This window comes from Benincasa hispida, chromosome 4, assembly GCF_027475165.1.
Source record: "Benincasa hispida cultivar pf3 chromosome 4, pf3_genome.v1.1, whole genome shotgun sequence".
Taxonomy (NCBI): Eukaryota; Viridiplantae; Streptophyta; class Magnoliopsida; order Cucurbitales; family Cucurbitaceae; genus Benincasa; species Benincasa hispida.
This window is the reverse complement of record NC_143481.1, coordinates 20,530,375-20,555,668: the sequence shown is the minus strand read 5'-3', so window position 1 is coordinate 20,555,668 and position 25,294 is coordinate 20,530,375. Positions and strand designations below refer to the sequence as shown.

General features: G+C 37.2%; 1 protein-coding gene across 6 annotated transcripts in view; it reads right to left on the bottom strand.

Moving 5' to 3' along the window:
* Positions 1-3,477: 3,477 nt before the first annotated feature.
* LOC120076001 (MUS308 and mammalian DNA polymerase-like protein) overlaps positions 3,478-25,294 on the bottom strand; it is a 37,458-nt gene continuing 15,641 nt past the window's right edge. For 2 of the 6 annotated variants that reach the window (XM_039029770.2, XM_039029775.2), the window contains exons 9-27: positions 15,708-15,869; positions 15,392-15,631; positions 15,105-15,317; positions 14,578-14,928; positions 14,245-14,397; positions 12,575-12,793; positions 12,070-12,288; positions 11,855-11,972; positions 9,837-10,969; positions 9,463-9,660; positions 8,850-9,109; positions 7,277-7,466; positions 7,099-7,188; positions 5,636-5,988; positions 5,314-5,422; positions 5,035-5,172; positions 4,824-4,920; positions 4,591-4,742; positions 3,478-4,454 (exon numbers count right to left, since the gene is read on the bottom strand). In XM_039029770.2, the coding sequence (XP_038885698.1) occupies positions 4,642-4,742; positions 4,824-4,920; positions 5,035-5,172; positions 5,314-5,422; positions 5,636-5,988; positions 7,099-7,188; positions 7,277-7,466; positions 8,850-9,109; positions 9,463-9,660; positions 9,837-10,969; positions 11,855-11,972; positions 12,070-12,288; positions 12,575-12,793; positions 14,245-14,397; positions 14,578-14,928; positions 15,105-15,317; positions 15,392-15,631; positions 15,708-15,869 (4,344 nt within the window). In that variant the 3' untranslated portion in view covers positions 3,478-4,454; positions 4,591-4,641. Of the gene's footprint in view, positions 4,455-4,590; positions 4,743-4,823; positions 4,921-5,034; positions 5,188-5,313; positions 5,423-5,635; positions 5,989-7,098; positions 7,189-7,276; positions 7,467-8,849; positions 9,110-9,462; positions 9,661-9,836; positions 10,970-11,854; positions 11,973-12,069; positions 12,289-12,574; positions 12,794-14,244; positions 14,398-14,577; positions 14,929-15,104; positions 15,318-15,391; positions 15,632-15,707; positions 15,870-25,294 lie in introns of those variants that run through there. The other 4 variants (XM_039029771.2, XM_039029773.2, XM_039029772.2 and 1 more) reach the window with 4 other exon arrangements.

The following is a 25,294-nucleotide window of genomic DNA, read 5'->3' as shown; positions in this document are numbered from 1 at the left end:
TTTGTACTAAAGATAGAGAGAAATTACAAACGGAAGTTGATTAAACCCAATTACGAAACAATATTGTTTTACCATGTAAATTAAAGTCAGAAATAGACCAAAACAAGGTGGAATTTTGGAGGAATAAAAAAATAATTTAGGGAAGAAATGTGAGGGTTAACCAAATCATAAAAACCAGATGGGACCAAATGAAATTAAGGTCAAATCATATTGTCCAAATTAAATTTAAACCTAATGTATCAACTAAATTGATAATTCAGGTGTTGTTCGCTAACTTTTTGGTTTTTATTTTTAAAAAAATAATTTATAAATACTACTTTCATTCATAAATTTATATATTTTGTGACACTTTCTACTTGTATTTTCTAAAGCGCTTTAAAAAATAAAAAGTAGGTTATGTTTAATAACCATTTGGTTTTTTATTTTTGGTTTTTGGTTTTTGGTTTTTAAAAATTAAATTTAGAAATATTACATCCACTTATTGGATTCTTTGTGTTTGTTATCTACTTTGTAGAGGTGTTTTCAAAAATTAAGGGCCCGTTTGGGTTGATTTGAGAAAAAAATTATTTTTTTTAAAAACTCATTTTTATTTAAACATTTTTTACAAAAATTATTGAAAATACACTTTAAAAACTATTTTTGGTCGTTGCCAAACACTCCCACTTTTTTCAAAATGACTTATTTTTTAAAATAAACACTTGAAAATGCATTCCAAACACACCCTAAGTCAAGTCTTTTGAAATATGAAAAAAGCTCTTTCCATAACCATTTAGTTTTTGATAATTAAGCTAATAAACATTACTTTTACCTATTGATTTCTTTGTTTTAGACAAAGAAATTGAGAGGAAACTAGCATCAATTTTAATAATAGAAAAAGTTTCGATGATGTGGAAAATTGAATCAATGATTTTTGAAATGGTAATTGATGTAGTTGGCATGTGGATCTCGCACTCGTTCCTCGTTGTCGTAGGCTTCTATGGATTTGACCTCTCACCCCTTTTTTTCGATTTGGTCTCACTTTTCGAGCTGACCTATGTGAAAGATCTTCACATAGGTGTGGTGTCGAGCTTACCACACTTCAATGCGTAAGTTATTACAGAGAGTATGTAATTCAACTAAGCATACAAAAGTAAAGTCAGAGCTCTTGTTACCCTCCTTTCTGGGATCGTTAAATGGGACTATTTTTAATACCTTTTCTCTTACAATCGCCAGTATTTACGTGTAACTCTGTCGATGTTAGAACTATTTATGACGCTCGAGGTTATAGGGTATCAGACCAAAGGCAACTCAATTAGTTTTCAGTTGATATATATTTTGGGCCCAACTGATTGGCCCAAAATATAAGGCTCCAACTTTTTCTTATGAACCGCATTTCTCATGTCGCCTTCCAATTTTCCCTGAGCTTGACTCACCTATGAACTTTGGGTCCCGCTTGAGATAACCTTCCACAAATGTTATTATCATTGAATTATGTTTGAATCGATGAAATCGAAATCGAAAAAGTTTTAATGATGTTGGTTGGACAAGGGAAAAAAAGTGTGGTGGGGAAGTTCAATGAAATTGAAGGGTAGCTGTTGCTATATGTGTCGTGTTCTAGTGAGTAGATTTGTATTGCAACACAAACCGGCCCACTAAAGCATGTGCTTTGCCTTATAACTCTCCATCCCCATAAAAAGAGAAGATTTTGTTGAAATATTTTTGTGAAGTAGAAGAAGAAAAATGCAAGTGGAAGATTGTTTTTTTTTTTTTTCCTTTTCCTTTTCTTTTTCTTTTTCTTTAATTAGTGGATGACACTATTCCCACCATAAAGATTTCTGATACCACAAAGTCACAGGATGGGTCTCAAAAAGACCTTTTATCTTATAAAGGGAGAGAGAGAGAGAGAAAAAAAAGGAGAAATAAGAAAGGGGTTTTTTAGATTCACCTGAAATAGTTCACATGTGAGATATTGATTGAAATGCGTTTAGGCTGGCTAGCCCACCATATAATTTAGGATTTATTGGACTCAATATGGCTTCTTAAAAAGCAAAAGCAAATGTAGAAAGAGAAACCAAACATTTCTCTATTTCTTTTCAAATGGTGTAAAACTATTGTGGTGTGGAATCGAACCATCAAACTTTTATTTAGTAATTGATGTCCTTTTTTTTATTGAACTATATTCGAATTTAAATCTTTCATATGGTCATACTTTGCTTTTTGTCTACCACTATCTTTATTATCTTTCTCTTTCGCTTCAACTATTCTATTTCACCTATTCTCTACAAGTCGCTATCTCTATCTTGGATTATATATAGTTTGATTGTCTTCAATCATTTACTGTCTTGTTCCTTTGGTAGAATAGTTTTGAAACGTGATTTTCATGATTTTTATCAAATACTAACATGTAAATATTAAGATCACCATGTACATATTTATTGAGAGCAACCATAAAAATATTAATAATGAACTTTTAATTATATCATGTTTAACCAAACATGTGTCTCAAAACTTTGTTCTAGATTAAAAAAAAAAAAAAACATTATTTCCATGTTATAATTTTGAATATCATTGGTTATTTTAAAAATAAAAAAAGCACATACTCGATGGTTCGATGCGTTGGTTATTTGATGTAGATAAAAAAGAGACATGGTGACTAAAATGTGAAAAAAATATTAATATCATTTTTTATATCACGTTAATTTAAATATATATTAATTTTAGTCCTTTCCCGCAAAGCTTTTTTTTATTTATATATACATCTTTTAGCAAAGTTTTTGGGAAAAAATTGTGAACCACTCAATTCATGGGTTAATCACATGTACGGGGCGGTCTAGGTAAATTGGATCCAGTTTGAACAAAAGGCCCAGAAAGATGAAGGCCGATGAAAGATGGTATTGGGCCTCTTTTTAAATCAATAGAAATTGCAAGGAAAGGTCTAAAACAGGACGGTAGTTTTGAAAAAGGATCAAAATTTTCAAATATTATTTTTGCAAATAAAAAGGTCAATCACAAGAAATTAGGAACGTAGCTATTTCTATAATGTAAATCCTCTAACAATGGAATTACCTACCAAATTCTATATACGCGTTAAAAAAAAATCATGAAAACTCAACTTCAAAAACATTACTTAACTATTTTAAAAAAATGACAAAATTCTAATTTAATGAAATCAAACATCAAAACTAAATTTATCATTGTTCCCATTTTTCTTGGTATTCTTCGGTTATTCGTCCGACTAAAAATTTTATTAAAGTTAAATTACAGGAAGCCGTCCTATACAATTCAAGAAAATATGGTTGTGATCATTAAATATTAACTCGTCACATCACAATGAAAAGAAGAGGCATTTTGGAAGGGGAGAAAAAGGGATTTTTTTTTAAATATATTATATATACACACACACATATATATAATATGTTAAGATTTACAAATCATACTATAAAACACTTACCTGCAAAACAAACCAATGCAGAGTTTAAATGAACCAACGAAAGGTTCTTCGACAATAATTCAAAGATTGTCTCATAAAAAAAATGGTTCAATGATTAACAAAGGCACACTAAAAGAATGAAATATCATTAAATAATTTAATAACACTATCATTATGCACAGATTGAAACAAGAGAAATGGTGCCAAAATGAAGAGAGCTTGAAGGGGGTGGAGAGAGGCCAGCATTGAATCTCACTGAAAAACTCATCTCCAAATGCAATAGCTGAAATTTGTTGTTATAGTTTATGGAAATAGTGGCCAAACGCATACCCTAACAAACAAGGATGGCAAAACCTTGGCAGTAAAGACATGAGGATGACTGAGAAGATGCTGGAAATGTTCAAGTCAGGTCAATTCGCTCAATGCAATGAAGTATCAAATGAGAAACAAAATGCAGCTCTTTCTCGGAAAGGTATTGGTAGCTTAACAAGTATGCCGCCTTGGGATTCTTGCTCTCGCTAAGATGTCACTCTGTAGCTTCTCTGAGTATGTTGTTTGCAGAATCACGAAACACTTCTACTCATAATCCATACAGCAGTGTGGGGGAGAATATCACCAGTTCAGTCAAAAGGTAAAATAACATTAGAAGATAGTAGGAACGATGGGTCTTCCCTCAATTCGCAATCAACTTGAGTAACTCTGCTAAGGAATTGTTGCAACAAGCAGATGCTGAAAGATGACTCCAAGGGAAGGCAACAACAGCAGAAGAGAGATGAGAGGTGACCACTCTGACTGTCAAAGGCAGACCATCCATTTACTTTGCCGCCATACAACAGATTTTTCGGTGAATTGTTTGGTTGATTTGGAGGCTGCTGAGTAAACGAAAATACCGATTGAAGCATCCGACAAAAGGTCTCAGAATAATGCCAAGCACTGTTCCCATCAGCTTTGTTCTTGAGAACAGATTTTCTATTGCTTCCACCAAGCATTCTGCTGAAGAAACTGAAACCCTTTTAAGTTCAATCAGACTAAGAACATTTACCATCTGACAAGAAAAATAGAATATATATTTAAAAACTATTAATTTGAACCAAGAAACCAAGATGAAAGTTTTAGCAGATGATCGAATTCTGATGAATTTGCTGGAACAGACGAATTTTATATGGCTATAACATACAGACCTTGGTCTAGTTATCTGAAAATTCCTCTTCGTAATAAAAAAAATTTGGTGGTCAAGATCCAGGTACAAGAACTTCAATCTTGACGTTATCATGCAAGAATGGCTCCAAAGAACCCCATGTTCGTCCAACTTTCAGTTTGACTTGCAAAGGAACTGAAAAGAATCGGATTTACAGATCTTGTGATGGACATTTTGAATGTAGAAAAAGGAAAAATGTAAATGCTACATATTTACCCAGAAGGGAGGCAGCATTTTCCATACTCTTCTGTAACATAGCTGCTGCCTCCTTGACGACGGAAGGGTCCACTTCTAACACTAACTCATCATGTACCTGCGTAAAAAACTTCGTAATTACTGAAATGATTCTACATGAAGTCAAATAGACAGTAAAGAACAAGGCAACTGTAAAAGTTATGCAGTTTGAAAAAGGAAACTGCATATGAACCTGTAATACAATTCGGCAGTGGCCCCTCAGTATATTAGAGTTAGCTGCAGGTAACTCTGTAGGATTCCCCGGGTCATCCATTCCAATGACGGAGTAAATGTTGATCATAGCCACTTTAATTATGTCCGCCGCTGAACCCTAGTAAAAGCAAAACTACTAGCACATAATTACAGAATACTCCTAAAATCAAGACAGGGAGAGAGAGGGGAGTTCCTTCAAGCCACCCCAGAACAGAAGAATGGTAAATGGTAATCACACAAAAGGAAAAGGTAGAAATACCTGACAAACTGAATTCACAGCTTGTCGCTGTGCTTTTGATTTTTCTTTGCTGTTTGGAGAATTAATTTTTGACAAGAAGCGTCTTCTTCCTTTTAGAGTTTCAACATACCTGAAAAAAATTGCGATAGAATGTGATACGCAAGTGAAAGGAAATCCAAAGCAAGTTTAGATGTATATATTGTTTCAGCATACACTCTCGTACACAAATTTATAAGTGCATGTATAGAGGACCCATTTCCAGGTAACCTCCTACGACTTAGAATAAGAATTTATCTAAACAAATGAAAATAGAAAAATACCAAAGAGAACAATAAGTTTTTACCCCTTCTGACGGCAAAATGCAACCACCTCATGAAGCCATGAAGCCACACCAGGGAAAGAACTCTTGAAACTTTGAATTTTCTCTACAGCCTGATCTTTACTACATTCCAGTTGTAATGCAAGTGTTTTGGCGCCCATTCCATAAAGGATTCCATATACCAACCTTTTGGTCTGATCTCGCTCATGAGATCCAACAGAGTCTTCCGTCTTCCCTGTCCATCTAGCAGCAATCATAGTAAACACATCCCCATGAGGTTTACTGAGGAGTTCAATCAGTAAGGAGTCTTTTGAAAAATGTGCCATCAGCCGTAACTCTATCTGAGAATAATCCGCCGATAAGAGTAGCCAATTTTCCTACAGTATATTAAAATCACAACTCAACCAAGGTTGCACGCAGAATAGAATCTTTGATTCTTTAACTAAAATAAAAGAGAAAACAATCATCTCACTTTCAGACAAGACAGCAGCATAAATGCCAACCTCTGGAGAAAAGCGGTAACTGTTGAATGCTCATAAGTCATAACTTCTTTGATGAATGAAACTACTTAACCAAAAAAAAATGTTTGATATTTACTCCCAAAGTCAAACAGACAGACTACTCCAAATCTACTCTTAACACACTTTTTTTTTTTTTGGGGGGGGGGGGGGGGGGGGGGGGTAAGTAGTCTTTACACACTATTAAAGTCATCCTATCCAAGTTGTCACAGCTACTACATTCACTGACATCACCTCGCCATAGATTAAATCCGACATAATTCACAATCATCAGTTCACCATTTCATGCATAAACATCAAGTAAATTGTATTTTGTACATTTTTCATATTTTAACCCCGTTGGGCTAATAGTTTACAGGCAAAGTGGCATGCAAAATATCATGGACCACCAAGACCATTTGATGTAATTATTACATCAGTATTATTGGTTGTCACAATATTAAAAACGAAGTAAATGTTGAGAACCAGGGGTTTTTACGAATATAAATTATGCTACATACATTTTGCTCTTTTGGATCACTTTCATACAAAATTGCCAGATCCCAAATTGCAATCGTAAAATAAAAATTGAAACAATTTTATCCTCCATATCATATTTCTACAAAATCGCTTTTTTTTTTTAGAAAAAAAAAATCTATTCAGAAAGATATAAAACTAAATAGCATGGACAGGCGACAAACTCAAAAGACACCCACTTAGAAGGAAATTGAATCGTGTATTTGTCCACACTCTGGACTATCAAAAGTGTTGGAAAGAAGAATGTGAACAGTGATTATTGTTATTAATTTCTTGATACAGATTGCTAGATACAATGTAAGAGAAGCATGGACCCCAAAAAGATCCATAATGCTCAAGAAATATTTTTTGAGAGACAATAAATTTCATCAAAGAATGAAATTGAAATGGAGACTAAACTCTCATCCACCATAAATTCTTAAGAGGTTAGTAAATAGAACTTAATGGAAATACCTGCGTAGAGATGAAAAAATCACGAGCGTTAATTTTACAATGCTCAACATCTTCTTCATTCATTTTGAAATCTACCGCATGCTCAACACACTGCACTCCAAGAATTCAAACTTTAGCATGTTGTTTCATCTTTAATATCATAAACAAAATATGGAAAAGAGGAAATAAAACCCCATACCTGAAGGTTAGGCTCCTCCATGGAAAGCCGGCCAGTTGCTGTGGATGTTTGGAGCCAATGACCATGTAGCGTGTATTTATGTGTCCTTGCAGATAGCTTAGCTAACGAGCAAATGGATCCCAAAGTACAGTTAAAGAGCTTTGCCAATGTCCGGTGCTCTTTAATGACTGGAACAATAGGGTGTTCATTCCTGAAATATAAGATCTATATCAAATGCTTGGCTCCCTAGACACACGAGAGCGCTAAGAAAATGCACGGTAAGCGAGTCAGATATCCTTCAGAATTCAAAACTTTTGTATGAACATTTATGGACTTACAGGAATATGAACTTGCAGTTACTTTCTCCCTCTTAAAATCTATTAAATTCTTCGTTACTGATACATGTTTGGTCATGAATTGAAGATTAACCACGATTAATATGAATTTACCAAAGTATCCCAATCGTATTACATCATTTGGTATCCAGTAAATAAATAAATTAGGTGCATTTAAGCACGTCGTACGATGGAATTGAAAATGCTCCTCTCTTCTCTTAGAGTCTAGAGATTTCAATTTCTGCTAGTATTTTAAAATTCAAGGCTTCAGCATTTGGATTCAAATAAAGTGCAAGGCAAGTAATTGTCCTCTTATCAGCGTTTAATATTAATTTGAAGTATGAACTAGAGCGGCTGCATTGTTGAAAACAATTTCTGCATTGGGTTCAAAGAAACTTTCATTGCATTGAAAAAACGGAGAAAAAGATTATGCTTCCCTCCCCTTTTATTGTGTCAACTTAGATGGCTTTAAAATGCCATGGTGAAAATGATGTGATTTCCTCTTTATTTGAATTTCTTTAAGCAAGAAAAATATGAGAAGGAAATTGCTTGTATTCAGAAAAAACGCATTCCCTCAGTTGGATGATGGAATGTGTGGTTTTTTGGGCAACTACAGGTGGAAAAAAGATCAACTCACCGTTCCAGTTGGCTCAACAAAAGAGGATGCTCAACTTTCTGGGATATGATAAAAGATTAATGTTGGGCCACCAATTGTATTTCAATATCAAAGAAATGGTAAGAAGGTAATTGGGGAAGAGTGTTAATGCTGAGAATGTTAAGTGAGGAGGGAACGTGTATGGTTGTGGGGGGACCACTGGCATGAGAGTGAGGTGTCTGTTACTGATAGAGGGGGTATATAAATAATCGTTAGGTTGATTGGGAGGGGAGCTTGTTTTTGGATTTGAATTCTCGAGAGAGAAAAGGGAGGAACCTTGTTATTGCCTTCGGGTTATTTTACTCTTACAATTACTTGCTGAAAGATGATGAAAGAAATCTGATGGAGCCCACCACCCAAGGACAATGAATTCAGAATGCGGATGCTAAGCCTAGAGCCTCTTAATTCTTATGTTGGTATTGTTGAGGGGAAATAAGATTTGAAGACTCAACGATATTGGAGGCCTTTTCCTGTTAACTCGGAGTTAGAATTAAAATGGAGAGGCCAATGAACATCAGAAAGTTTATAGTTCCATATCCTGCATCCTTGCATTTATTATCAATTTTGCATGCATGCATAAAAATTATTAAAATCAATTTATTACCTCAGCAAGTCCAAACAATGTTTATCAGTACTTGGATGTTGTTTGCCTTTGTTGAACCCCTCTGGAATAGACAGCTTCAAATGTCCATATAGAACATTAGCAATATCTGCTGCTGCATACAGGGAGAAGGTCATGCCAGCTAGCCTATAAGCTTCCTTCTCAAGGCACCTGAGTTTTTTTCCCAGTAAATTACGGGCCCGAATGCATCCCTCCATGTCAACACCTATCCCCCAGGTCTCCATATCAGCAAGAATACTTACCTACAAAAGTTTCCATTGGTTAAACGAATTCAAATGCTTCAATAGTATAATTGGTAATATATTTAGGCTGAAGTTACAGATATCATACAGCTGCTTTGTGGAAGAAGAAAACTTCATATTAAGTACCATTTAAATCTTGCTAAAAAGCAACAAAAGCAAATATGAACGTGAACTTAAATCTGATTGTTTTTATTCTTACGACAATTAGATCAGAATTGCATCATATTTATAGCAAACAACCTTCTAACAGCTACTGTTTATTATTTTTATTAGCATTAGAAGAATCAACTCTTATCCTAATGTCATCTTCCCTTCAGCAAAACGTACAGGGGAAAACAAAAGGCAAAATTTACCAATGGAATCTCTATATCGTTGAGAGCTTCCAAGAACTTTTCAGAAATTATTAGCTTCCAGAGTACAGAACATAGAGCTCGTGTCTGTGCAACACGCCGACAGCAACCATTATGGGCTACTCTTCTCATCTGATTCTTCCACTGGCCACTCCGGGTAGCAGCAGCAGCTGCTTCACCAGATAATCTTTTCTTGACTTCCTATTTCATCACCATCACAATTTCAGTTGAAGATCAGATATCATAAAATATTAGACAATTCATCACAGCAGAAAATCCTTCAAAATAATGTGTTATCTTGGTTGAAAAATGATACTAGTAAAAAATATATATTCTTCAGTTATGTTTTTGCATAAGTTGAGTTGATTCTGCCATACCTTCTCCAGGTTTGGGGTTGAATTTCTCTCGTCATCTGGCCAAAGAATCCAAGCTACAATGCACATGTCAATTACATTGCTTATGTGAACCCTGGACAACACTAAATATGAACCATCCACAAGTTTAAGACCCATATTACGTCGAGCAGAATTCAGGAAACCCAATTTCTGGATGGAAACTCCCGGACATTTAAGTACCTGAACCTGAATTTTCAAATTCCATGCAAACTTTCTAACATTTTTCTTCGCAAAAATTTCCCTGATCTTTTTCCATCTCGTTTCTATCATCTCAAACCAATGTTTATATTGTGAAACATCCACCTGATCACCAGATGTGCTGTCATCTGGATAAAGTCCTTTTCCACTCTTGGAGCCCAACAAATCCTTTGGGAGGTTCACATAATACACCGGAGAATTTTCCCAACAGATGGCTATCCCATGTAATTCAAAGGGGACAACGGAATTCACTTCAGATCGTTTGGTGTAATAGAGATCAAAATAAAATTCCTGGCTAGCATCCCACAAATCCAAGAAAGATTCAAATCCACCAGATGCGCTAGCTGCACTGATAGGACCTTTCATGGAAGAACCGTCTCTTTTCAGAGGATGCAAAACTTTAATACTATGTTGTTCCCTCCAAGCATCTTTATCAGTAATTCTTTCCATGTGATTAGAGATTGCAACATCTACCTTTCCTGCACCTTCAACAACGGTATTTGACTCCTGGATTGCAGACCCTCCAACATTCACTGGAGGAGTAACACCAAAAGTGGGCTGTTTTACTTCAACAGAAATTGCTCCTGTTTCACTCAGGTTCTTGCCACCTACTTTTTCAGAACTGGAAGTTCCTCCAACACATGACTTTGTTAAAACATGCTCCATTTGTCGTGTGCTAACAACTCTGTTAAAAGTATCGATTTCAGAGGGAAAACTTGCAGCCGCTTGTGCTGTTATATTTCCATCTGCACTTGCTGATAAGGGACGAGAAATTTGTGGCACAATAAACCCCAATGATTTAAAAGCTGAGAATGCAGCAATCCTTGCCTCTTCAGCTTTATCAAGAACAACTTTACGAGCACCGTGCTTAATCTTCCTAGCTAATCCAACATGCATCCGTTTTTGTGCTGTACTCTCTATACAATCAACCTCAATATTAGAATTTTGAAACTGGGGCAAGATAACTACGATTATAACAGTAGCCACTAGCCAGAAATCATTTAATCCCTAAGAATATAGTGGTTTGAATCTGAAAATAAATGAAAAGTAAAAGAATAGAGAATGAATCACACTCCGCAATCCTAATGACTCAACAAATTATCACTACAACTAAGTGAAAAATCATTAGAGTATCAGGTATTTGTGCATATTTAAATACTACAGTTCAGAGTTCATTGTCTATTTGATTTACTGCAGCTCAGACTGTTGTTTCGGACAGGATGTACTTTTTCCACCATTGGTGGGCAAAGAATGTAAAATGTCTAGCTTTTGGGCTTACCTTATGTATTACATAGAGTTCTTTCTGGTCATGCCTCCCCATATCTTTATGTCTGCTATATAATCTTTGTATTTAGTATCCTTTTGTTTTCTGTCTGAAAGAGTTTGGTTGTTTCCCAACATGGGTTGAAGACAACATATTTCCAAGATCGTGTCATAATTAGTTAGTAATGGGTTGAGAACAATGACTAAACCCAAGTTCATAGACAGGGAGGCTGGTGTACAATAATTAGGAATTAATTTGTAACTGTGATTTGAGTTTGTTTTCATTGTTGGTCTTGGTTTGTTGGTCAGTTGGTTGGTTTACTTAGTAGGTTAGCATCCCCGATAAATAGAGGGTCAATCAGAATACTCTCCCTAGTCCTTGAAACTAGATTGCTTCATGCAGCCATTACACCCTCCCACTAAAATCAACTACAAAATTTGAACAAACTCCTTGGGCGAGGAAATCGCACAATATCAAGGATAATTTACCTGCTGACCAGAATCAGCACAAACAAATAATCGTGTCTTGTTAAGCTCACCTTCTGCAGTCCATGATGCAGACTCAAAAAGAGCTTTAACTAATTCAGCATCAGAGGCTTCTGCAATTGCTAAAGGTGTCCGCAAACCAGCTTTATAGAGTGCTCTGGCTCGAGAACCCTGATAACGGATTGCTCAAAGTAAATAACATCAAACTGCTGTTGATTAGAATATACAAAGGAACAGAAAAGCAAATAAATGAAGCACGGTGCCTGACCTTAACGTATGGAATAGTAGTAAGTTCTACAATCTCTGCTCTAACTCCAAATGAAACACGATTTTGGAACTTGGCTACCAAACCTTCCAGATCGTGCCATCCAAGCCTCTCACAAAATACGGAGACCATAGATGCAAACCTTCCGGCAGTCTCTTGTAATGCTTGAACCATCCCTCTGGCAACTTTAAAAGCTTCACAAACTTCAGGAATAGGAGTTTCCTTCAGAAACAGCATGAATTAAATTAGGTGGAAATCTTTCAAAAGCTGCTCGATTACTGGACTAAATTGAAAGATGAGTAACCACAAAGACGGAATGTAATTTATTTGCTCAGCTGTTGAGAGGAAGAGCAAATAAAAGAATTCTATTGTCTTTGTATACATGTAAGGTAACTCAGAAAAAAGGTATTCATGTTTTGTATTTCTATAATGTAGGGGCACTACAAAACATTAAAATTACCAATCATGTAGAAATAAATGTAAGATAAACAGCAACACATCCACACACCTGAACAAGTCTTGACAAGATGAGGGCCACATAAAATCGTTTACACACTCGAATAGTTTGCTCCTCTGAAGACCTGTCATCATACATGCACCCATGTTCATCCCGCTTGGTACGTAAACCCACGACACCATTTCTTGAGACATTTGCACGTCGAATGGGTGCACCATGTGCCATACGCATCAAAAACGGTTCGGTCACTCCAACTCGATTTCCAACAGACTGCATTTTCATTTTACATATTTATTAGAAGGGAAGTATGTAGAAAAATAAGAGGGAAGGAGTTTGACAAACTTAATTTGCTAGTCATGTAGCAAAGAGACGGCAGCCTGGTGGGATCGTTTGGCGACAGTGAAATTCAAAATACATAAATTCCTCCACATATTATCTTATGGACACTCAACATTATTAATGTCTAACGACATAGACAAGGAAATGTGTTAAAATGAAATAAATAAATAAGCAGACATCAATGCTCAACTTGGATGAAACACACCCTACGTTTCTGAACATGTATGTTGCTGTGGAAGTATTCCATTTCATGATAGTATTTGCGTTGAAAAATAAAGAAGCGATATCTCAAGAGGTCTGACAAGCTACCACAGTGCAGTTAATTTCACATTTACTAAATAACAAGACGTTGAGCTTTATCTGCAACTCCCTTAATCCATCTTAATCCATCTTACATGGAGCCTCACTGGAGCTATTTGGAAATAAAAAACCTAGTAAATTATGATAGACCCTTGCCTCAACCATTTTACGTACAGAAGACGAGTAGAAAGGGGTTGTGCATATGAGAACATAGAAAGAACTTACCCTGTACCATAGTCAAAGTGAGAGGATTAATAAACCAGTGACTGGGAAGAGAAAAGAATCGGCTGGCCCGTAAATTAGCTAAATAAAATGGACTGGAGAGAGAGAGAGGGAGCAATATCCAAGTGGAATTTTGTTGAATAATACTCCTAAGTTGAAATTCTTTTGGCTGTTGACCATTGAAATCATGGCCAATGCTGACCAGAAGGAAGCAATACGGGTCGTATTAGAGCAGTTCCACCTACGGGGCATAATTGCATTAAAAACTAAATGGAAAACTGATTGGAGCTATGAAAGGAAAGTTGGCAGACTTCATTGTCGGCAAATGAAATTTCACTTGCAAAGAATCATCCATTCAATCCAGAAGAGGAGAATGTACTGAAAAGAATGGAGGGTGTGTTTTAAGAGAGCTGAAAGGGGAAAAGCGTTAACATAACTGGAATAAGCACCAAAGATAGTAATTCTTACATGTTTATCGAATTTCAGGACACTAAACATCACTTGGTCCAAAACTATTTAAGAAGGGAACAAGAAGTCTTCTCTCATTTCCAGGAAACAAAAAACTAACAGCTCCAGTTCACAAAGATAAACAAAAGAAGAGACATCTAATTTAGCACCACACATCTAAACTTTCTGGTAGTAGGAATGTTGCTGAATTGTGGACTAATATATCAACTTTTACTTCTTTGCATTTAAATAAGATATATCTTAGAACTTTTTACCAATGGTTTTTATAACATATATCTCAGAAATTAATTGTAGAAAGGGTTAAGAACCTAATCTGGTCCAAAAACGAGACTCTGATTGTAACTTTCTGATCGTCCAAAAGCGATCTAAACTAGCAAAATAACCAACCATACCTGGTCAAGAGAAGGCAAACCCATAAACCGTTCATAGTATAACTCCCAATCTGGCTCAACGTCAACATTGATCGGCGTGACTAGGTACACCAAATGTAAATCAGATGCAAGCACAAATCCTTCTCGGGCCCTTGAAAGATCATCCAAAACAATCTAACGAGAGATTCAAAATAAAATAATCAGTCAGAAAGCCTTCAGTCCACTTAATTACCACTTATCCTACGTAGTAATTGACTGATAGAACCAAACGAAGATTTAACAGTAAATGATAATTTCGTAACACATGCTGTCACGATGAGTAATGGTGATGGAGTTATAGGAGAGGTTTATTACAAGTGATTCTTCTGGGCTAAGGGAGCTTCCAAATGATGCACGTCCAAGAGGTGTGGTACTATACAACTTGGTATCCCCATTCCATTCAAGAAATTTCCCATGGCATAACCACCGAAGAGATTCTTGTGCTGATTTAACCACATCTTGAAATGGTTTTGTAGAATTCAGAAGAGTACACCTTACATATCGATGAATATCAGTTGCAGTTTGAACAATCCCACCAGCCACAACTTCTAAAATTGCATGAGTCATTCCATTCTTATCTTCAGACAAACATGATTGCAAAGGTGGACAGCTCTCGTTAAGAAGTTCATTAATTCTTTTAATCTCTTCTGGTCTGCAGATGAGTACCTGTTTAGATGGAAATGGAGTAAAATGTCGGGAAAAAGAAGAATCTAACAAAAGGTAAATGTTTCAATACAACAAATAAAAAGCCAAGAAGTAGGGTAGAGTAGGTCAATTGATAAATGTTCGTAAATCAGCATTTTAATACAAAACTGGCACTTCAGTTAAGAATGAAGACTTACACTCTCCCCCTTGGTATCAATCCCAGTCCGGCCAGCCCGACCAGCCATCTGTCTGTACCTTGCACCATCAATAAAGTCTCGCCCAATCCTGGGTTGTCGGAAAATGACCCTTCGAGCTGGAAGGTTAACTCCAGCAGCTAAGGTAGATGTAGCAGTTAAAACACGCAAAAGACCCTTGCGGTAGCAAGTTTCAACAACCTCTCTCTCCTCTACCTATTGAGAAGTAATAAATAATTAAAAGATGCTCAAATATGATCTACTTTAGGAATAAGAGATGATGAATATACAGTAAGGCCAGCATGATGGTAGGCAACACCAGATGGAAAGGTTTCCTCTAATACAGGATCCAGTCCAGAAGGACATCTTCGCAGTGCATCAATTGCCGAAAAAATGTCTGTAACCTCACTGTTCTCGTCGTGAATATTAACAGAAAACTTCTTGAGGAATTTTGACACGTGTTTTGCTGTTGATTCACATCCTTTCCGACTGGAGCAAAAGATCAATACCGAGTGACCCTCTTCAACTACCTGAAATACAATTAAAAAAGTTATTCAATATAAATTTAGGAACAAGTACTACTCAACAAATCAAAAGAAATCATACCTCATTACATAATTCTACAATGTGATCTGGATCCCTACCGCCAAGATTAGCTGTTTTCGAGATTGTTCTAACAATTTCCAAACTTTTATTATAAATGGTATTCCCAACTTTGATGTACTCCTCTAAAGGAACAGGTCGAAAATCAGTATGGTACAAGGCTGCCTGCATGAAGATTTTCAAAGCAACAATGGAGTAGTCTGACATAAAAGATGCAAAGACCAAGCCTATAGATTTTTTCAAAAGGTATAACTATAGCACTTGATCCCCAAACCACGTAAATAAGAACTCAAATTATGTATGTAAAGAGTAAGGAGCTATTTCCTATAAAATTTGAAAATATTTTATTTTGAAAAAAAAATCAAGTTACACCTCTGATCTTTGAAGGTTGTATCAATTAAAACCCCAAACTAAAAAACTACATCAATCAAAAACTTTAAACATTAATATGTGAATCAATTTAGATCCTTTATTGTGACTCTATTATCAAATCATTAGTGCATAATTTTCACATGTGTATAAGACTCCTTTAAATGCAGAGATTAACATAATATCTTTTGTTTTTTTAAAAAAAATTAAAAATTAAAAAATTAAAAAAAAATCAAATGGATAATAGTGACTTTTCATTAATATAAGTGTCTTCTCACCTTTTTCTTTTCTTATTTAGGAAGAATTACGTGAATATATCTTTCCCTTACTAATCTCTCTATTAAAACCCCAAACTAAATAATTACATCAATCAAAAACTTTAAGCATGACTATGTGAATCAATTTAGATCCTCTACTGTGACTCTATTATCAAATCATTAATGTATAATTTTCACATGTGTATAAGATTCCTTTAAATGCAGAGATTAACATAATATTTTTTGTTTCTTTAAAAAAAATAAAAAATAAAAATAAAAGTTTCAAATGGATAATAGTTACTTTTCATTAATATAAGTGTCTTTTTGCCATTTTCTTTTCTTATTTAGGAAGAATTATGTGAATATATCTTTCCCTTACTAATCTCTCTATAGTCTACATCATATTCCATCTCCCTCTAATTTCTTTCTACATCCATACCATTACTCATTAACTTTTCTCAATAAATTTTCTCCTACGATCTCTCTCTACCGACACTCTTTTGCCGATCTCTCTTTGTAAACATTTTCTCCCCTCCAACTTCATTAAAAAATTAATGCAAATGCTTTCTCTCACTAACTTCTTAAACACACTCTCTCTTATTTATATCATATCTTTTTGTTATTTTAATTACATCCATTTTAGCCATTTTTCAATTCTTCTTTTTAAAACCTGATCAACTCAACCCAACCCGTACGGTTTGGGTTGGTTATCAATTCATTAAGGTTGGGTTGGGTTCAAATAAAAGTCCTTGATTAAGTCAATCGCTCTATTAGTGGTGCTTCCTGGCTCTTATGGGCTAGGTTGGTTCATCGGCACCTAAAATAACCCAAACCAACCTGAACCAACTTGAACTTATTATTAATGTTAAAAAGTATGTTGATATTTATTAAAAGTAGGGGGTTTTTACCCTAGGAGCATTTTTGTCTTTTAACAATGTTCTAGCGTTTTCTACTATTCTATTTATATGTGTAGCCTCTCTGTATTGTTTGAATCACGGAAATAAGAAAATATCTTGTACCGTGGTTTTTCCTCCCTATTCTAGGGTTTTCCATATAACCATTGTGTGCCTCTTCTCCCTTTCTCTTTTTCTTTTACTTTCATCATGGTATTAGAGCATGGAGACAAAACCCTAGCCACCATTGAGGAAACCCAAACAAGAGAATCACAACTGCCATCGGGTGAAAACGATGGCACCTCAACCACCGATATAGCTACGGCCGTACAGAACACCGTAGAGCAGTACTTCAAGACAATCCTTCCTCATCTTCATAGACCAGCCGAATGGATGGGAAGCTAGCAGACCGTGACTACCCCTCACGCCACACCTCCACCGACCGGAACCCAACCGTTCGGTCTTCCGCCGTTCGGCCCTCAACCTGTTAGCGCATCCCAACCCAGAACCCAACAGATCTCAACCAAAGCTTCTGTTCGTTCCCAGCTACGACCTCTATTCACGATTGCTCGGGTTCCACAGCAGTCAATCCGTGATACGAAGCTGATCCCAAATGGAGGTACTATCCGGCGCCGAACGTGCCACCATCCCAGCCCGATGTTAGCAGCAGCCGTAATCAACCTCCCTATGGCTAGCGGGTTTGAAATTGGGGAATCATTGGCTCACTATCCCGGACAAAAGTCTGACGGTGTGCACTCTGTTTCAAGGCTCAAGACCGCATATCCAACTGAGATCCAAGAACAGTTCACTCAACTTCAACTTCAGATTAAACAACAAACCCAGTCTATTCAGCAACAGATGGCTACTCTCGGGGAAGCTCTTGGTACGACCTCGAATATTCAGTCAGCTCCGACCCAGTCAGATCTGTGTTCAGCAAACCCGGTAACTTCTTTCCTTGCTTTACCTACAACAAATTTATTATCTGGGTCTATGGGAAACTCTGCGGGCTTTATTATTGGGGAAAAGTTAAATGGTCAGAATTATTTTTCATGATCACAATCTATCGAGATGGCCTTCGAGGGTCGTCACAAATTTGGGTACTTGACAAGAGAGATACCAAAACCAAGACTAGGAGATCCTCAAGAACGTATCTGGAAGGGAAAGGATTCATTACTCCGATCAGTGTTAGTAGGTAGCATGGAACCCCAGATAGGAAAACCCCTACTGTATGTTGCCATTGCTCGAGATATCTGAGATGCGGATCAGAAGTTGTATTCCAAACAGCAAAATGCCTTTCGCCTCTATACTCTATGCAAACAAGTTCATGAGTGCAAACAAGGAACAATGGATGTCACAGCATATTTCAACAAATTGTCTCTCCTTTGGCAAAAGAAGGACTTATGTCGTGAAATGGTCTGCAACTGCCCTTGCGGAGGAGTGCTACACTTCAAATCTGAGGAAACAGATTGTGTTTACGACTTTCTTGCAAGCCTAAATTCCAACATCGATGTTGTACGGAGTCGGATACTTGGCCATCGTCCAATAACTTCCCTCAAGGAAGTATGCTCTGAAATCCGTCTTGAGGAAGACAGATCGAATGCTATGAATAATCTGTTGATCTCTCCGACAGATTCTGTTGCATTTAAGACATCTGGACCGGTTAATGACAAACAGAACAGTAAGCCTCCCCCAGTATGTGAACACTGCAAGAAACCTTGGCACACCAAAAATCGGTGCTGGAAGTTGCATGGTCACCCACCTAGTGGTAAACGCCATCAGTCAGGGTCTGGACGAGCATTGGTAAGTGAGTCAGCTAATGGTGGTTCTCAGCCTCAGAATCAGGGAACTGGTCAAAATGACTTCAGTGTTGTGGGTGTCAGTGCAATTGCCCAGTCAGGTACATTTCAATCCTTTGGTCTCATTAGTGTTAATGGTAGCAAGCCATGGATTCCAGATTCGGGGGCTACAGATCACTTAACCGGCTCGTCTGACCGGTTTATTTCATATTGTCCAAGTGTTGGTAATGAGAAAATCAGAATTGCGGATGGATCCTTTGCCCTTGTGGCAAGAAATGGTCATCTATCCCTGTTTGAGGGTTTAACGCTACAAGATGTGTTGCACGTTTCAAGAATTTCTTGTAATTTATTATCTGTTAGTAAGATTACTAGAGAACTGGGGTGTTAGGTCACTTTCTCACTCGATACTGTTGTTTTTCAGGATCTGAGCTCGGAGACGCCGCTTGACACTGCCCAACATGATAGGGGTCTTTATTTCCTTAACGCAAATACTTCCTCTAGAACATGTGATAGGACTAATTTACTTTCATCTTGTTTTTCTACTTCTGAAAAATATTACATGTTATGGCATTATCGTCTTGGGCATTCTAGTTTTCAATATATGAAATATTTATTTCCCCATCTGTTTCATAATGCTAATGTCTCTACTTTGACTTGTGATGTGTGCATTCGGGTTAAACAACATCGTATCTCGTTGGGCTTCCAGTCTTATAAGCCATTCAAACCGTTCACTCTCTTCCATAGTGATGTTTGGGGTCCTTCCCCCGTTACTACCTCTACTGGCAAACGTTGGTTTGTGACCTTCATTGATGATCACACTAGGCTTACTAGGATATTCCTTCTCACCGATAAGTCCAAAGTCTCGTCAATATTTCAACAGTTTTATACTACTGTGGAAACCCAGTTCAATACAAAAATCGCTATCCTTTGAAGTGATAACGGTCGTGAGTTCTTCAATAATTCATTTCGGGACTTTTTAGCCTCTAAGGGGATTGTTCATTAGAGTTCGTGTGCGTACACTCCTCAACAAAATGGGGTGGTTGAACAGAAAAACCGTCACCTCGTCTAGGTAGCTCGATCCCTTATGTTGTCAACTTCCCTTCCGTCCTACTTATGGAGAGTTGCTGTCTTAACGGCAGCTCATTTGATAAACCGGATGCCTTCCCATGTCTTAAAGTTTCACACCCCACTGGAATGTTTCAAGGAGTCCTACCCCAATAATCGCTTTATCCCTGATGTTCCTCTTCGGGTATTTGGGTGTGTTGTTTTTTCCATACCCATGGTCCTAATCGCACCAAATTTACCCTCCGTACTCCGAAATGCGTCTTTGTTGGGTATCCTCTTCATCAACGCGGGTACAAATGTTATCACCCGTCTTCACGAAAGTATTTCGTCCCAATGGATCACCTTTCTTGAAGATCAACCCTTCTTTCCCATTAGTCATCTTTAAGGGGAGAGTACTAGTGAAGAGACTAATTGGAGTCCAAGTTCATTAGTGTTACCTGAACCTAGGATTGTCCTTCTTGAGCCTGTTGTGAGTGTTAACGAGATTATCTTCCTACCAAACAAGTCCCGTGGATAACATACTATAGGAAGAATCTCAGAAAGGAAATAGTGTCGCCTGTTACCTCTCCGGTTCCAGTCCATGAGTCAGATCCAGCATCATCTCCAGGTACTGGTACCTCTAGTAATAATGATGTTTGTGTTGAAAATGACGTTTGTGTTGAAAATGATATAGGTGAAAACAAAGAAATCTTCGACAGTACCGACGATTGTACCAAAGACACCTTATGCAATGAAGATGTGGTTGCAAATGATGACAGTTTTGAAAAAACTACTCCAACAGATGATACTCTTGAAGGTGAATGTGCAAAAGGTTCCTAAGAAGATGAAACTCTTGAGCAGAAGGTTGAATGTGGAGAGTCAAATGAGAAGAAAAGTCACAATGCCTCTCTCGATCTTCCCATTGCCTTGAAAAAGGTACTAAATCCTGCACGAAGTATCCGTTGCAGAGTTACCTATCTTACAGTAATCTGTCTCATGAATTCAAGGCCCTTACTACAAGCCTGGACACAATTACGATAACAGCAATATACATGCAGCGATGGAGATTCCTGAATGGAAAACTGCAATTATGGAGGAAATGGGGGCGATTGAGAAAAATAACACTTGGGATCAGATCACCCTTCCAAGAGGACACGTGACAGTTGGATGCATGTGGGTGTTTACCATAAAGTACAAGCCTGATGGAACGATTGATAGGTACAAGGCAAGATTGGTTGCCAAAGGCTTTATTCAGACCTTCGAAATAGATCTCCGAGACTTTCTCCCCAATGGAAAAGTTAAATATTGTCTGTGTCCTTCTGTCAGTAGCAGTTAAAGAGACTAGCCCCTCCATCAACTTGATGTAAAAAATGTCTTCCTTAATGGAGAGTTAGAAGAAGAAGTTTACATGAGTCCCCCTCCGGGATTCAAGAGATAGTTTAATCACCGAGTTTGTAAGCTGAGGAAATCCTTGTATGGGTTGAAGCAATCTCTGAGAGCTTGGTTGGGCAGATTCACTACCTTCGTGAAATCTCAAGGGTACAGTCAAGGGCATTCAGATCACACTCTGTTTACAAAAAAATCAGTATTAGAGAAAATTGTAGTCCTTATTGTATATGTGGATGACATTGTCATATCTGGTGATGATGCCTCAGAGATTGTCAGGCTAAAGAGGAAAATGGTTGAGGAGTTTGAAATTAAAGACCTTGGAAAATTGAGGTACTTCCTCGGAATAGAAGTGGCTCGGTCGAAAGAAGGGATTTCAGTTTCTACACTCTTGACCTGCTTAAGGAAACAGGTATGATGGGTTGTAAACCAGTTGATACCCCTGTGGAGGTTAATGCTAAACTCAGTAACTTGAATAATGGTATTCCAGTCAACAAGGAAAGATATCAGCGGCTTGTTGGAAAATTGATCTACCTATCTCATACCAAACCAGACATATCTTACGCTGTCAGTGCAATCAGTCAATTTATGCAGGCTCCTTACGAAGAACATATGAAGGTTGTGGAGTGCATCCTAAGATATTTGAAAACCACTCTCAATAAGGAGTTGATGTTCAAGAAGTCTAACAAACGATGCCATTGAGGCTTACACGGATGTTGATTGGGCAGGCTCCGTCGTGGACAGAAATTCAACATCTGGGTATTGTACCTTTGTGTGGGGTAATCTCGTTACGTGGAGGAGTAAGAAACAAGGGGTTGTTGCCAGAAGCAGTACTGAGGTAGAGTACAGACCTATGAGCCTAGGAATATGTGAAGAAATCTAGCTGAAAAAGGTCCAAACTGATCTCGATCAAGACAGATCTCCCAATGAGACTCTATTGTGACAACAAAACCGCAATAAGCATCACAAACAATCCAGTGCAGCATGGCAGAACAAAACATGTGGAAATTGATAGACATTTCATCAGAGAAATGCTTGACAGTGGCAGCATTTGTATGCCCTACATTCCTTCCTGTTGAATATGGAAAGTCTTCTACTTTCCTTACCCAGTTGGATTTTATTCCCTGTAATTTGCATTTATTCTTATTCTTACCATATGTATAAGTTTTTTCCATAGTTGGCTAACATGGTTGTATATATAAGGGATGCTCCCTCTTGTAAATTCACAAGAAAAATAAAAGAAAAGTTCATAATTACAACATGGTATCAGAGCAACCTCTCTGAGTCTTTTTTATAGGTTTCACGTCCGAAACCCTAGAAAAGAAAAACAGAACATTGAAATCTCAAACATACCAATTTCCTTGAAGCAGTGCATCAGAGAAACCTCCACCGATTCCTTGGAGCTTCATGTCCGAAGCGAATCTGTACTCCGACTCTCACGAACGGCTGGCCGAAACGCATCAAATCGCGTTTAAACAGCGAATCGCAAACTAATCAAAGCATTCCGGCCAAAACCCATTCTTCGACCGACGACCACAAAGCTCGTTCATCAACCGAAAGTCGTCGACCGTGGGTGTCGATTCTCGTAAGCATCGTCTCCGATCATGGGTGGTCGCTAATCGTGGGTGCAGAGTGTCGATCGCCCAATTGCTGGTATGTGGATCGCTGAACCGAGTCAATAAATTGATAAGTTTTCGTGGGGCGGATCGTGTTAAAGATCGGGTCTGGAGCAGAATTTTTTTGGCAGAAACCTAATCAGATCGGGTCGGGTCTGGAGTGTTTCTTTTTTAACCCAATCGAATCGGGTCTGGAATGGCTCTTTGACAATACCGGGTCTGGAGTGTTTTTTTGAACCCAATCGGATCAGGTCTGGAGCGGTTTTTCGGGTCTGGAGTGTTTTTTTATAAGTTTTCTTGTTTTTCTCCCTATTTTGTCCTTAATTTCTTGTTTTGCCAATCAACAATTTTCTATGGCATCCATAAATTCTAATAATACTGAAGGGACCATACTTCCAATCACTAATTGTTGAATATGGAAAATCTCCTCCTACCTTGTACATATGATTTTATTCCGTGTAATTAGGTTTTATTTTTATTCTTACCATATGTACATTTTTTGACTGTTATAGGTTTTTCCATACTTAGCTATCATAGTTGTACATATAAGGGGTGCTCCCTCTTGTAAAATCATCACAAGAAATAAAAAAGAAAGAGTTATGTATTACCACACTAATCAAATGGAAGGAATTATCTGCATTGGTGACAATCAGTTATGATGTTCATATGTGTAAAAGGAAAGGAAGACTACCTATCAAGCAAAAATCCTATCCCAGACCAAGTTGATCAAAGATACAAGATATGGAAGGCGGAAAATAATATGGTTATGTCGTGGCTAATCAACTCCATGACGATAGAGATTGGTGAAGGATTTTTACTCTTCTCAACTGCAAGCGAAATCTGGTAAGCAGCCCGTGAAACTTATTCTGACCAAGAAAATACTGCATAGTCATTTGAAATTGAAGGAAAAATTCATGAGCTTCGGCAAGGAGATATGCAAGTCACTCACTATTTCACTCACCTATCTCGTCTTTGGCAGCAACTGGATGTATTTGAAAGCCATAAGTGGGAATGCACTGCAAATGAAGCTATATTCAAAAAGATAGTTGAAAAGAAACGAGTGTTCAAATTTTTGCTTGGCCTTAATAAAGAACTCGATGAGGTACATGGTAGAATCTTAGCTATTAAACCATTATCTAACATCAGAGAAGTGTTTGCAGAAGTAAGAAGAAAAGAAAGTAGGAAGAAACTAATGTTGGAATGACTACAAGTTCTGAAACTGAAGGATCAGCCTTGCTCGAAATCTTGGTAATGAGGTACGTATAAATACTCATGATAACCGTTACACAATCGAAACCAGAACTACACAAGAACTGAGAATCGGCAACGAAAACCAAGACCATGGTGTGAACACTATTAAAAACCAGGACACACTAAAGAAGTGTGTTGGGAAATTCATGGTAAACCTCCAGATTGGAAGCCCAACAAAGGTGTTGGAGACAGATGTGGAAAGGCCTATCACGCAAGTACATCATCAGAAAGTAACTTCAACCCCGAACATAATGTGTTTACTAAGGAGCAGTTGGACCTTCTCCAAAAACTATTTGGCCAACTAAAACCTATTCAAAAAACATCAGAAACCAGTGTAGCAATAATGGCACAATCAGGTAACTTCCTTTGGGCCCTTGATGCAACCAAAGAAAATTGTAGTACTTGGATTATTGATTCTAGTGCAGCAGATCACATGACAGGTGACATCTCACTTTTAACTAACTACACACAATGTAATAGTCAAATCATTGTAAAAATTGTTGATGGTGCCTATTCTAAAGTAATGGGAATTGGGGATGTGTTTGTATCTAAAGATCTAGTGGTAGAGAATGTGTTGCATGTCCCAAATCTTAGATGCAACCTCCTTTCCATAAGCAAACTAACGTTTATGAAAATTTGCAGTGCAACTTTCTACTCACATAATTGCATATTTCAGGATTTGAATTCGGGGAAGATGATTAGCAATGCTAAGGAAACCTCGGGTCTCTACATACTAAATGCTCTTAAGCCGCAAGTCAAGGAGTTAGGTCTTAGTAAGTCTATTTTTTTATCTCTAAAGACAATTATGATAGTACATCTACTTTTGTTGCTTCTAAAGATAATTATGTTCGTACATCTACTTTTGTTGCTTCTAAAGACAATTATGATAGTACAATAATATTATGGCATAATTGTTTAGGACATCCCAATTTTCTATATTTGAAACGAATGTTTCCAGATATTTTTAATAAAAGTTCT